This window comes from Pezoporus wallicus, unplaced genomic scaffold (genome assembly GCF_028554395.1).
Source record: "Pezoporus wallicus isolate ANWC-B61680 ecotype Strahan unplaced genomic scaffold, APGP_CSIRO_Pwel_v1 contig_6999, whole genome shotgun sequence".
Taxonomy (NCBI): domain Eukaryota; kingdom Metazoa; phylum Chordata; class Aves; order Psittaciformes; family Psittacidae; genus Pezoporus; species Pezoporus wallicus.
In genome coordinates, this window is record NW_026640180.1 from 2,532,213 (window position 1) to 2,546,314 (window position 14,102).

General features: G+C 40.9%; 1 protein-coding gene across 5 annotated transcripts in view; it reads left to right on the forward strand.

Moving 5' to 3' along the window:
* The window catches only part of LOC130603889 (melanopsin-like), a 67,735-nt gene extending 56,559 nt beyond the window's left edge, over nucleotides 1–11,176 (forward strand). For 4 of the 5 annotated variants that reach the window (XM_057417994.1, XM_057417995.1, XM_057417996.1 and 1 more), the window contains 4 exons: nucleotides 871–1,045; nucleotides 3,256–3,342; nucleotides 5,595–5,741; nucleotides 9,863–11,176. In XM_057417994.1, the coding sequence (XP_057273977.1) occupies nucleotides 871–1,045; nucleotides 3,256–3,342; nucleotides 5,595–5,741; nucleotides 9,863–10,252 (799 nt within the window). In that variant the 3' untranslated portion in view covers nucleotides 10,253–11,176. The remainder of the gene's footprint in view (nucleotides 1–870; nucleotides 1,046–3,255; nucleotides 3,343–5,594; nucleotides 5,742–9,862) is intronic. The other variant, XM_057417998.1, reaches the window with a different exon arrangement.
* Nucleotides 11,177–14,102: the final 2,926 nt, after the last annotated feature.

A 14,102-nucleotide genomic window follows, 5' to 3' on the forward strand; every position in this document is an offset into this window, starting at 1 on the left:
AGTGTGAAGTCAGTATTCAAACATATTCCACTGATCCTTAAGTCCTGTGCATCAGTTGTTTTCCATACACCTTGTTGCTGACTTGCTTCTTGGCTCGTTCATTTAGCTTTGTGCCAGTATTAACTTCATCTGTTGGGCTGAAATAATGGACTGGGAGGCACTGGGGAGGTGTCATACCAAACCAGCACTGTGGCTAGCATCACCCTGCATCACAGTCCTTGGTGGCAGCAAGGAGCAAGTCCAGCTGGCATTGCACGGGGAGGCTCTTGGGCTCTTCTGTGCCATATGGGGCCAGGGGTGGGGTCAGGAGAAATACACCTTTAATATCATAACTGAGATTATTATTTAATGAATAAGGAAGGTTTAAAATTCTTTGGGGCCTAGATCATCCTTCTCCCTTGTGCTTGTAAGGAGTGTTAATTCCTAATAGGACCTGCCATGATAAAAATAAATAGCAATATCTGGTTCTTCTGCCCCTTTCTCCCTTTGTTTTTTTCCCTTGTCCTGTGCCTTTGCACAGTGAAGAACTTCATACCAGCTAACCGGAAAGTTTTCTGGGCTAACCTTGTAATTAAATCAGAAGCAATCATATTCTTTAATATATTTTCAATTCTTATTACTTATCCATGCAGCTCTTCCATACGTGTTTTGACCTGAGGCCCAGAAGGCACCTGCTATTTTTCTTTCAGCCTATTAAGTAGTTTCCACTAGATATACCACACTTTTTCCATGTAGTCTTTAGGACCTCCTCAATTAAAACAGAAGAGGTGCTGAGGTTATGGAAAGAGATGGTACTTTCACCGTGTGATTTTTTCAAAGCCGTCTCATCAGTGTGCCATCTGTTTTGTTTCTTGTCCCATATTCCTTCAGAAAAACCATCCACAACGCTGTTCCCTGCTTGAGGTTCCTAATACGAATATCGAAGAATGACCTCCTGAGAGGCTCCATAAATGAGTCATCTTTCAGGACCTCTCTCTCCAGCCATCAGTCTCTTGCTGGCAGGACCAAGAGCACTTGTGTTTCATCAGTTTCCACTGGAGAAACTGTAAGTCTTTTCTTGTTTCCATAAAGGAAAGTGAGTATAATGTTTCTCCGACTCCCAAAATAAGTGAGTCTACAAATACATATTCAAAATTAGAGAATGGAAAAGGGGGGAGGGAGAGGCAGCACATCTGCATGGTTCAGATGCTCACTGGGAGCATGGATGTCCCAGTTAAGCCTTTAATGTGAATTTAAAAGAGCCGTTATCAGGCACGCCCCATGTCACCAGCCACTTCCTATAATTCAGTATCTGAGGAAGCTGAAGGAGGGGAAAACAGTCTCCCTTCCAAAGTTTTTAAACCTATAGAAAAGCTGTCTTACTAGTTTAAAGGAAGTCCATTTCCTGCAGGACAGAAAATCTTTTGATTTGTTTCCCTGGATTTTAACCATGAGGAGTGGAAGACTCCTGCACCCAGTGCAAGGTGGGGTGTTTTGTAAGGCTGGTGATTCAAGTAGTTAGAAATAAAAGGAGTGTTTTCATAGCCCCTCTTGGTATGACTCCCTCTGTCCTTATAAGCCACAAGAAGCCAGCCTTGCCCTCAGAGGTGCTGGGAAGCTGGCTCTGGGGAGAGATGTCTGCCATTGCTGGGGCTGGGGATCAGCACTGCTCCACACTCAGCTTGGGTGTAAGAAACCTTTCAGAGCAATGGCTGCAGTCCGTAACCTTTCACAAAGGTATAAATCACTGTGACAGACTGAGTGTCAAACTCTTGGCTCCCCCCTTGAGCCAGGTGGCAGCTGTCTAAGTGAGGATGGGGCTCTGTTATTTGCATGCTTTCAGGGTGCTGCTGCTGAAAGTCAAGCCATGGAGCTGCATTTCAGTAAGACTGTAATGACAGTGAGTATTTTCAGCTAGACTGAGGTCCTTAATGTAGAAATGGACCACCAGGAAAGTGCACCAGCCTCAGATAAGATAATTTAGCATTGAATTTTCTGCTGGAGAATGGAAGTTTTGTTCAGGTAGCAGCACCAGGGAGATTTCTGAACTTGTTCATGGCAGACAGACTGTAAAGCAAATGCACCTGAGCAAAAAATGCAGTGTTCACTGGGAAACCAAGCAGTCCCAGCCAATGCGAGCACTATGCGCAGGGTGCTGACGTGAAATTCAGGCCTCCTAGCTGAGAAATCCAAAAACAGAATGAAAAACACCCTCAAACCCAACAACAAATGAAAAAAACACTTTAAGTGCCTGAAGGGAAGGCTCACTGCCTGAGCCCTAATGAATCAAAGTCTGTCCCATTATGAAAGACAGGTTACTTCGCAGTCCCTGCTGCTGCTTCCGCTCTTGCACATTAACCATGCAGCCGTATCAGGCAGACTTCCAGTTAAAGTGACTAGCTGTGCTTTACTGAGTAGCCTCAGCCATACAGCTTGTGAAGTTGTGAACCGTTTGCGGGCAAGGATCCTCCTCCACTTTGTGGCTGTATGTCACATATCACAGCAACGTTCCTAGCTATCACTAAACAGCCTATGGATTACTGCCTTACAGACAGGTATAATGATGATTAAACATCATGAAATTACTTAAGTGGGGTGTGTTTTGTCACTCAAAATTAAAAGGTGTTTAAATACCATGCAGTGGATAAGCTAGTTCTCAGGAGAGACCTTGTCTTTTTCTATGGTGTTTCATAAAATGCATCTATCATAAAATTTCTTTTAAATAAAACAATAAAAGGAAGTGTGAAAGGCCTTTCTTAGCCCAAGCAAAGCCTTTTTTGGAGTACTGTTGTTCATCTTTGAGCCAAAGTGTGCTTGAAGTGTGTGATAGGACTCCTGTGGAGTGTGACACTACTGTACTGCACAGCATGAGGATCCCAAGTCATATAATAGTTTGGGTTGGAAGGACCTTCAAAGGTCATCTAGCCCAAACCCCCTGCAATGAGCATGTACATCTTCAATTAAATCAGGTTTCCCAGAACCACGTCCAGCCTGGCTTTAATTTGCTTGCCTAGGCTCTCATAGTCTTCAGGGCACAGGAAGCGCTTTCATATTTATCTCTGTATTACGGCAAAAACCTTAATAACATAGAAAAAAAAGAGTGACTCACTTTGTATGGGCTATGAAATTTAGCATTTGTCTTGGCTCTAAATAATAATAAATTTATCATATATATATTTAAATAGATTAAGTGCTCTAACGAAATAAATGAATATTTCTCTTGCAATGTAAATTAAAGTTAGATAATCTATCCTGCTGACTTAATTCCATTCACAGACCACTGATTACACAATGATGCATGACAGTATCAACTGTGATGATTCAGTAAACTGTAAAATACCCAGATCATCCTTGAAATATGAGGTTAGTATATGCAACATGCCAATATCCTACTTTTAGAAAAAGAGTGTGTGTGCATATACATATATGTATTATATATATGTATTTTGCTTGAGCAAACACAGCACACAAACGTATCTGATTCCCCTTAAGATCATGGGTACTACTTGTCTGTTTACACTTGTGCTTCAGCCCCCCTCTACTCGGCACTTGTGAGGCCTCACCTAGAACACTCTTTTCAGTTCTGAGCCTCTCACTACAAGAGAGACATGGAGATGCTGGAGGGGGTCCAGAGAAGGGCAACAAAGCTGGTGAAAGGTCTGGAACACAAGCCTGATGAGGAATGGCTGTAGGAACTGGGGATGTTTAGTCAGGAGAAAAAGAAAGCTCAGGGGGACCTTATCTCTGTCTACAACTACCTGAAAGGAGGATGGAACGAGGAGATGGCTGGTCTCTTCTCCCAAGTAACAAGCGATAGGACAAGAGGAAATGGCCTCAAGCTGCTCCAGGGGAGGTTTAAGCTGGATATTAGGAAAAATTTCTTCACCAGAAGGGTGCTCAGGCATTGGACCAGGCTGCCCAGGGAAGTGGTGGAATCACTGTTCCTGGAAGTGTTCAAAATCCATGTAGATGAGACCCTCAGTGACACGGTCTAATGGTGGACTTGGCAGTCCTGGGTAACAGCTGGACTTGATGATCTTAAAGGTATTTTCCAATCTAGCTGATTCTATTCTATAATTCTATGATTCATCCACTGGTTGTAGAGAGCAGGTCTAGTGACATGGAAATGTGTTGGCATAGTTTAAGACAGGGATGGCTCCTTGTCTACTTATTTCCAACTTCTTTTTTGCCCCTTTCATCTTTTAAATTGCCTTGACTTAAATTTATTCCTTCACTTTCTCCCCATTAATCCACTGTTTGATGTCAAATGAGGTAATTTCAGTTGTATCACCTACCTTGATCCAAGAAGCTTTCTGTTCTTCACTGTTGGTCACTACTTGGTTTTGGTTCATTTGGGTTAGCAGATTATTGTGTGTGTTTAATTGGGGGTGCTGTTTAAAGACATGGTATAATGTGGATAAGAGGCTTCAGTCTTTGGCACAGCTTTGGCTTAGGATTCTCAAATAATGCTGTTAGTAAAGTACGGCACTGTGTTGTGAGTGGATGCAGCCAAAGGTAGTTGTTCTTGGGGTAACCAACAGCTCAGTGCAGTTATACAGATTTTAGCTGAAACAGCAGCTGCTGAAATAAAAGCTAAGCTCAACAACTCTCGCATGGCAACAGGACTGAGTGAAAGTTTGGAAAGCTCCCCTAAAGTATTGATGAGCAGGAATGGCACCAGCAACACTGTAAAAGATGCACCCGTTGCCACCAACACTTCCCTCTGTATGTTATGTCCTTAGTGTAGGGAGACAATGCTTTTACAAGTCATATAAAGTTGTATTTACAGTTTAATTCTACAAGGGAGAAGAAATAAAAAGGTGGCAATACATAGATGCATGAGCAAGGTGATGCAGTGGAATTATGCACTAGCTTCCCACTTGTGTGGAAGCCTGTCTGTCCCTCTGTCCATCCATCCATATCTAAAAGCTGGTGTGGAAAGTAGTGGAACGGTTTCATCACTGATATTCAATTAAAAAAGTCACCACAAAGTTAAGGATGATAGATGGCCTCTTCCCAAGCCTGTAAATAGAATGGCATGGTTGCAATGTCATGATAGTGCTACATTTACTGGCATGCTATCAGAAAATCAGCACAGAACCCACTCATTGTGACCCATCCGCTAATGATGGTACAAAGAAGAAGCGAGGTCATGGGGCTTAAGAAGCCCTGGGTGTTCTGGGTATCCAGTTAGGATATATACAAATGTGGATTTGGTCCTGTCCATGTCCATGGTTTTGTACCAGCTGATGGTCATGCAGACTGCCATAAGCCAAACAGATTGGTTGTACTTGCTCTCATCTTTAGACTTAAGGCACTATGCAGCTATAAGCGTAGCACAAACAATGAGATAAAAAAGGGTGTAAAACATATTGGTGAAAAGAGAATAACTAATTTTTCGTTATTTCAAAGTTTTGTTTTGGTTCAGAAAAATAGTCCAGGGTAAGTGGCAAGATTAAAAATCAAGCCTCTCCCCAGGGCAGTTTTGAGGGTGAGACCTGTGTTAGAACAGCTTTAGTTTCCTATAGGTGTGCATGGTTTCTGATAGAGTTGGAGAACTTTTAGAATTTGAGAAAGGATGTACCTGTCTGAAATTCTTCATCATTTATTATTAGACCTGGAGTGATGTAGAACTTGACCCTGTAGAGCAAGCTCGTAAGAAGCTGCAGCCATGCCGAAGTCACTCTTTCTCAAGTCCAAGACAGGAGAAGAGAGATCTGCTCCCAAAGACCTGCAGCTACAATGCAGCAACTGCAGAAAAGGTAAGGAAAAAAGTCTCTGCTGGGGACTCTCCATTTTAGTGTTAATCTTGCTACAGCACATAATCTCTGAAATAATAATTCAATCTTTATAACCACCTGTTTCTTCTGAAGGCTTTATTTATCCTGATTCTGATGTCCTCTTCGTCATTGCCTTTATTTCTTTTTTTGTACCTAAAGAGAATGCCAATAATGCCTTATTCATTTTTTTTCACTAATATGTTGCCTGTTTTTGGAAAGCCAGCATTGACTCATAGCTCTAAAGCTGCGTTGAAGCACAGTCAGTGGCATCAAATGCAGGAAGTTGAATGCCTCTTTTCCTGTTTATCTAACCCAGTTCTGCTTCCTCACATCCTGACCCTTGTGTCCACATTGTGGTAACCTCCTTTTACTACAAAGCCAGGGCTGCAAAAGAGTTTGACATGATAGAGGCCACTTTTTTCCTTCCTTCAGAAAAAAAAAACATTAAAATGTTTTATTTCTGTTGAAGGGGAAGTCTCGAAAGAAACTCCCATTTCTCCCTAAGGGTGGGAGAGTCTGGCAGCTGCCACCCTTCCCTCACTGAAAGAGGAGATGGTGAATACTCAGTGCATCTTCTGTGGATGCATCATGCTCGTTGCCCAAACTGTTGAAGTTTTGGACAAAGAAAACTTTGTTGCATAAGGAACCTCTGAGGATGGAAGCAATAGGTCACCCATGAGTCAGCATCTGCCAGAACCGTAACCCCAGTTTCAAAATGATTATTTGTATGGGTGGCACAATGTCAAGCATATATCAGTGCTGTTTTTCCAAGCAGGCTTACAATCCTCTGTGTGTGGCTGGACTGAGTAGCACCCACTTTTTGGTGAAGGCACCTTTTCATGGGGCTACTCTGTTGTGTGTATCCAAACATCCATACCTTGGTCAGCTACAGCATCTGCTTCTGTCCCTTCTGCTCCCTTCTAGCTCTGATGCTAATTGTCTGGAGATAGCATAGTTTAAAGCAGGAACTGTTCTGGAAATTTACAGCCAGCCGATGAACTGGTTCCTGCATGCATCTTTCCTGTCTTCTTTCATGTGTCTCCTTAAGATCAAGTCCTGAGAAACCTTGGTCTTTCCCTGCAACTGTTGTGAATAGTACTGATGGAAAACCAAGGAATTCAAATGTAGTGGCAGGCAACATGGAATCAAATCTTCTGCCCACTTCTGCTGTCCTCCATCACTAGCCCAGCGTGTCCAAGGTGGTAGCTAAGTATCAAAGACAAGAGGTTGTCTCCAGGTTCTGAAGAACCACCAGCTTTCAGTCTCATAAGGAAGGAGAAGGAAAATAAATCTGAGGTGGTCTGCATAAAGGTATTCAGCAATTAAGAAAATGACCCTGGATTCTGGAATTTGTCAGCTGCATAGCCCACAAGAAGGCTCAGATGCTATAATTTGTCCTTGAAAGACATCTGTTGAATTATTTTGATAAATACAAAAGTATTTTAAACAAAAATACTTTCAGGTTGAGGCTTTCAGTGTTGTTCACCAAGATGTGTAGAATTCATTTACATTGAATATTCAAAGCATCATTTGCTTTTCTTAGCAAAGATTCCTGCGTGGCGTGAAGGTCCTTTGTGTGTTAGCTAAATGCAATGCATCAACATTAATTCTATCAGAATAAATTTTTATTTGTCAAGATCAGTTAGAGTGTTTCATTATGTGGCCACCCATTTATCCTCAAAAAAAACCCAACCCCACTGTGGTTTTAGATATTTAAGGTTTTAATAGCATTACTGAATTGTCTATGATTGGATTCCAATTATAGCACTTTCAAAAATGCTCAGTTATGGAAATACAAGTGTGAATTTGGTGCAGGGTCACCTAACTTTCTGATTTAACAAAATAGATAAATTATGTACGTCTGAATTCTTTTCACTGACTGAGATCAAAACTCCTTAATGCACAGCTGCAGATGGGTTGTCAAAAAAGAAAAGGCATCCCTCAAGTGAAAGTTAAAAAGCCAATCAGTGTCCCTGGCTTGGTGCTTTGCATAGCACAAAACACATGGGACTGTTTTCTGTGCTGCCACAGAGATATGCTCTAACCCCATGACTTACTGAAGTTAGTTAGGATGGTAGCAGACCTGATGTAGACTGACATCTGGAAACCTGGTGTGGCAGTGAAGAGGCCTTTTTGGAAGCATTAAAATGCAGGCATGTATTATGAGTGGAAGATAGGTTTGAATACTTGATTTCAAAAGAGAGTTGCCAAGTGTGCTCTCTGCATCCAGGATTCCTGCCAAAGGAATTACCTGGCATGAAAACTAAAAAAACTTGGAAGTGGTGTCCATATTCAAAAGAAACTCTTCCTTCTGCTGTGGTGAAGACCGCACTTGAAGCAGGGAGGACTGGTTTTAGGTTTTTCATTCTATAATTAACTTTGATTTGGAAGAATGGACTGTTCTTGTCTTTCAGGTTGATTTAAACTGCTGGTTTTAGCACATTGTTCTTCCCTCCACTTGGATAAGTAGAGTGGCTGGAGAAATCTTCATCAATAGGAATCAGTGAATGATTGCTGCTTGTGGAGTAAATTTACATAATCCTTCAGAATATACTAGTGTCTTATTCTATACCCAGACTGACAGAGAAACAGAGGGGAAGAGAGAGAGACTAAAAAAATCTCTTGTGGTTTGTTGTTTTTTTTTAACAACATAATTTGTATGAAAAACAAATATGTTTTGTTCTCTGTCTGTAAAATCAGACTGACTTGTGCTATGCAATAAGATATTCTGCTAAACTACTTACTGAGATAATGACCCCTAAATCTTAAAAACCAAAACCAGCCACTATACTCCCTCTCCCTCCCCCCCTTTCCCTTTTTGATTTAAGGATTTCCCAGTATAAAGGCAGTATCACAGGCCATGGACTACGTGGAGACAGAGGAGCCAAATTATAGCTCCTGCTGGCTGTAATCATGCCAGAGACCAATCTAACATTTTAAAAAGATGTTTTAGCACCAAATCTCTATAAATCCATGGGAATTACATGCCTGAATGCTTCAAGAAGACTAAAGTGGAATTAATGAGGTTTATGACTAGAACAGAAATATCTGCAATAGAGGAAAAATATTTACAAAACTATTATGGGAAGCTCAACCTATGGAGAGACTCAGTGTAGCTAGTTAATACGCCTTACAAGTATATGAAGAGAAATGAATAGAACTGTTACTCTGATAGAAGCTTCATAGCAATCTGGGTAAAACTTTGTTGTATGCTGAATTCCATTAGTCTTCATGAGAATTCACATAGTAATGAGGTAAAAACTGCATTTTATGTTAAATGTTGATTTTCTCCAGGAAGGAGGGACCTCTAGCTTTTCTCTGTATGTAGCATTTTATAACCTGAACTGTCATTTTCTATAGCAAGCCAAAATTGATCACTCATGCCTTCCATTGCCAATGTATTTAAATACTAACCAATACTTTAAAAGCTTATTTAGTTTACTCTGGATTTGCGTACTGTGCACAAAGAGTTATGGAAAGGTCACGGGGGAGTTGCCATCAGGGCGAAGTAGGAAATTAAGTTTTCTCAAAGAAGGCAGATGGGAAGTGTTTAGCAAAGCAAAATAGCAGTTGCTGGTTTTCTCTTCTTTGCTGGTGGAAGTACTATCCAGTACATGCAAAGCCACTGACTGCCCTGAGACAATAACAGGAGCCGTTTGGGGATACCATGACAGAGGTTGTCACAAGGATGATGAAAGTGTAGGCAAATGAAGAATACAGTGTGCTTGAGTCTTACCTGAGATCCCTCCAATGAGACACAGAGAGAAGTGCAATTATCTGGTACCTTGAGATGTGTTAAAAGGGAGAAGTGCTTTTTTGAAACATAAAATAAGTCAGATATAGGAATGGGCTTTTCTTTTCCTTCTTCTCTTTTCGGTCTCTGATGATATTTAGGCATGTTTTCTTTTGCCTCATTTAACATTCTGCTTTCCAAGCTGTAGATGTTAACACACCTGATTTTCTCTCTTTCTAGTAAGTGATTCAAGTGTTTAGAAAATATGACTGGTGACTCAAAAAATGGCTAGTGGTAATGAACATTTCTGCTACTGGTTTCTGTAGTCATATGCTGTATGACAACACTAAAACTTATGTCTCAATTCCAGGTTTCACTCTCCTCCAGCTGTTTGGAGAAGGTGCTTAGGCAGCCAGTCCTACAGGGTCTCCCTGCAACACTTGTGAGCAGCTCCCTAAAAGCAGCCTCTCTGCCTGTTGGTCTGAATAGCAGCAGTGTGAGTGGAGGAGAGGGCTCAGGTACTCCACAGACAGCAGCTCAAGAAAGTCAAGTGAACGGAGTCCTGGGCTCCATCATTAGCAATGCAGTCCCTCGCATCATCATCATTCCTACCTCAGAGACAAACCTATTTCGAGAGGAACTGGAAGAGGAAGAGACTGAATTATTCCACTTTCATGACAAAAAGGGCAATCTGCTGGACTTGGAAGGGCTTAGCTCATCCATGGAGTTCCTTGAAGCTGTTGAGAAATTTCTATCATAAGTTTCTCAAAAGAAAACTTTCCAGTAATTATTTTCTTGGCATCTTCTCCACTTAATTATACCAAATAACCAAAGCCTTGTAGGTTAGATCATCAGACTTGCTGTATGTTTATACAGTAGTCACTAGGCAGCCTTCAGATTTATCTTTGTCCAGACCAGCTCAGGCATGGAAACAGGCTTTCTTTCAGATTATGCTGCAGGAAATGAGCAGCGGAAGATCTGGCAACATGATCGATTGACACTGGTCTTGCTGTCTGCCTGCTTCATAGGGCCCTGACTTGTAACCACAGATGAAGGTGCCAGCAGAAGGAAAACTGACTGAGCAACAGCAGGGGCAGCTGCTGAATGTTTCTGCTACCTGCACATGAAGTGGCATTACTGTTTTGGCCGTTGTCTTTTGGATGGTGATGGGAAGAGCCACAGGACCACAGTTTCCACCAGCCGCAGCAGTAACGCAGGTGGCTCAATGATCTGAACTAAATTTTAATCAAATTATTTTCAGTGTGACTTCTGTTGTGTTTTGTTTTTTAAATAGGCAGCTTGCTAAAAAATAAACAAATGGATGGGGTAACCGGGAAGTGACTGCTTGCCTCTGAAGTTTAGTGCTAGAAGTCTGGATTTTACCTCAGCATCAGTGTGATTACCTGAATGTTGAAACACCAGGTGCTGTATGCTAAAACATACGCTACTACCTATAGAAGCATTTAGAGCACCTTCAGAGTTACAGTCTTGATTAGATATATGTAGATCCTAATTAGTCTGTGATTAAAAGGGTGAATGTTCACAGCTGGCTTGAGAAGTCATTGATAAAAATAAAGCCTTGGCTGCTATGTATAACTTCTTTCTTCAGAGGAGATTCTTCTCCTCTCCTCTAAAATGACACAGTGGATGTCTTCTCCTACTGGTCACTTACCAGAGGATTTCAGAGCAGGTAAAACATCGTCCCGGGGAGAAAACATAGTACTGTGGTGTTTGCTACAGGATTTATACTTGCACCGTTATCTGTGGTTACTGACTGTGTTATTTCATCTGTGCTTCACTTTATGGCTTAGGCTCATAAGAGCCTCCTAGCATTTTATTCCTAACTGTATTCTTGATTTCATTATTCATTTTCCCATTTCTCCACTTCCTTTCAGTCTCTGACTTTAAAATGTAGACAACTTGAACTATATTTTTCTCCACATTGTATTAGTATAACTTAGTAGAAAGCAGGCATTTATCTGGGTATAATAGTGCAAATATTTGGTCTCTGGTGAGTCCAGTCACATTCAGATATCTCACAAGACAGTGAGAGTTTATGTTTGTAGTCCTGATTTATTCCCTTGACTGTATCCTAGATTGTGCAGAGACCACTGAGAGCATTTCCAATTCTTGTGTATGCACTGGCTGGTCTTGAGAAGTAATTTCTCTCTTCCTGTTCTACTGATGCAAAAAACAGATGGAAAATAGAAAGCATAGAAGTATATTCTTTAAATTATTTTTTTATTACAAAAGTTAACACAAATCCTGTTTGCAACTAGCTAGACAGGAACACTACTGAAGAACAAGCTAAAACCCAAAGCAGTACAAGAGAGAGAGGAATACCTCACTTGCGGATCTGAGGTTTTGGGGGGTGTGAGCACAGCAGACCTTTGAGACACTTGCTTTTGGTACAGGCTGTACTTTTTTCTTTAGGGCTAAAAAAACCCCACTGGTAGGTTACAAAGCTGATAGCTGAGTTTGGCTGCCTATTGCAATGCTAACACTCTATGCTGCTATTATTTGAGGTACCTTCCTGTCTAGAGACCCTCACCAGAAACAAGGCCAATGTTCCTCCTTACCTTGTAGAGGAGGGGTGAAAGTGGTGGTGGAGCCACATCACATATATGTTTGCCTCTGTGCTGGCTTGGTGCTGGGAGCCAGGGCTCAGCCGGAGCAGCACCACGTTGTGGTACCTGCAGCAGGGCTGCCAAAGGCTATGCCCACCCAGTGCTGGGTTTTCTACTGGGGCCAGGAATGACAAGGTCATTCCTTATGTCAACTGTGCAGTCAGTGACCTTGCCACTTCTTGCATTTAATATCCTCTGCTGCTGTACCTCCTTTCTTCTCGAGCCAGATGTTGGGAAGCAAGTGTTCTTATAAGGCTTCCAAGTCTTAAACCTGACTTTTACTGTTGCAATTACTCTAAATAACAATAAGAAAATGTATTTGGTGTTCCAAGATATAAAAACATGCCCTGGAGCAGATTTTGCACTCAGATGTTGATAGATTTGTACTGGTATGACTGTAGCAGGATATTGCTATAGTTTCAGACAGGATGAAGAAAGTAAGGCCTAAAGTAACAGTCAACAAATTCCTCTGTATCCAGACAAAACATTGCATTCTACTTGTTAGGCTGAAAGATGACTTTCCAGTGATCTCTTGGTATGTGCTGGTACTAATAAAGGGTATCAGAAAACTAGGGGGCTTGAGATACGTGCAAAGAAGTGTTTTACACTGTTAATGTCATGTACTATTAGTACCATTGCTTCTAAAGCTAATGTCAAGATTACTGTTTACATCAAGTGATATAGGCTAGAATGACAAATGAGATAGCAGTAGAGAGATAAAACATAATGTTGTATGGAATATCAGATAGACTTACTACATTCACTGTGAGACTTCTGCAGAAACACCAGTCACAGAGTAAATGAGTCTTAAATTGACTACCACAATGCAGGAAAAATTTGCAAACTTCTCTGTTGCCACAATAGAATAGATGGCACATAAAATTGTACAATGTTAACTGTTGCTTCCCATTTCATAAAGGAATGTATTGATTCACTCAAATGGAATAAAAAGTCTTAGGCATTAAACTAAAGTATTCATTGCTTGTTTTTCTTGTTTAATCATTAATTTCGGGAGGCAGGAGGAGAAAAGGCAAAGATGAATCAAAGCTGTTGAAAACTGTGTCGTGATCCAGTGGATAGTGAGTTACATATGTAACCTTATTTTCAAGTCATTGAGATGTTCTCATACACAACCAGGCACTCTCCTCCTTGAGTGCAGAGCATCTAAAATGAGAGTTTACTGATTTGGTAAAAATCTGAAGTTGATCAGCAGCTTTTGAAATACGATGACTTCAACTGGGATGTCAGGAATCGGGTGAACAAAACTGAAAAAAACTAACCAAAGTCAATACAGTAGAACTGTGACAGCAGTCTTTGATCTTTGTCCTATATCTGAATGACAGTTAACCAACAGTTGTTTGTTTATGCTAAATCTTTGTATAACAGCACAGTTATGGGATATTTCCAGTTTTCATGCGTAGCAGAAGATTCAGACCACAAGTGTAAGCATTTTCTTTTTCCCTGGACAATGAATTTATTTATTTTTTTATAGCTAACTCAATGGTTACATAAAGGTTTCAAACAAGAATTAAAAAAAAAAAACAAACTCACTTGAATCTTAATGAATTTTGCTGCCTTGGGTTGGTATGAAGCATGACTTGATAGCACTTTCTTCCCGAAAGCTCATTCAGTTGCCAGACATCCATCCATTTCTCTCCTTTCAGGAGATACCCCTGAATAAGAAAACCCTTCCACTTTGCTGTCTCAAAAAGATTTATGCTGTGATGTACAAAACAGGAAAATACTGGGAGGCCAATACCCTCTTTTGTAATTTCCTCACTTTTATTTTTCCCCCCCCTCTTTTTTTACAGCTGCTCTTTACTGATTTCTTGCATATTCTTGATATTTTTTGTCTGGGTCTTTCACAAATACATGAAAGCCATGTAGGCTAGTAAGGAAGCTAGAAACTTAGGTTTGTATTGTGCAGTGTTTTAAGTGTCGACTCCTCTTGCATAGTATATCAAAACTGACCATAATAATTTG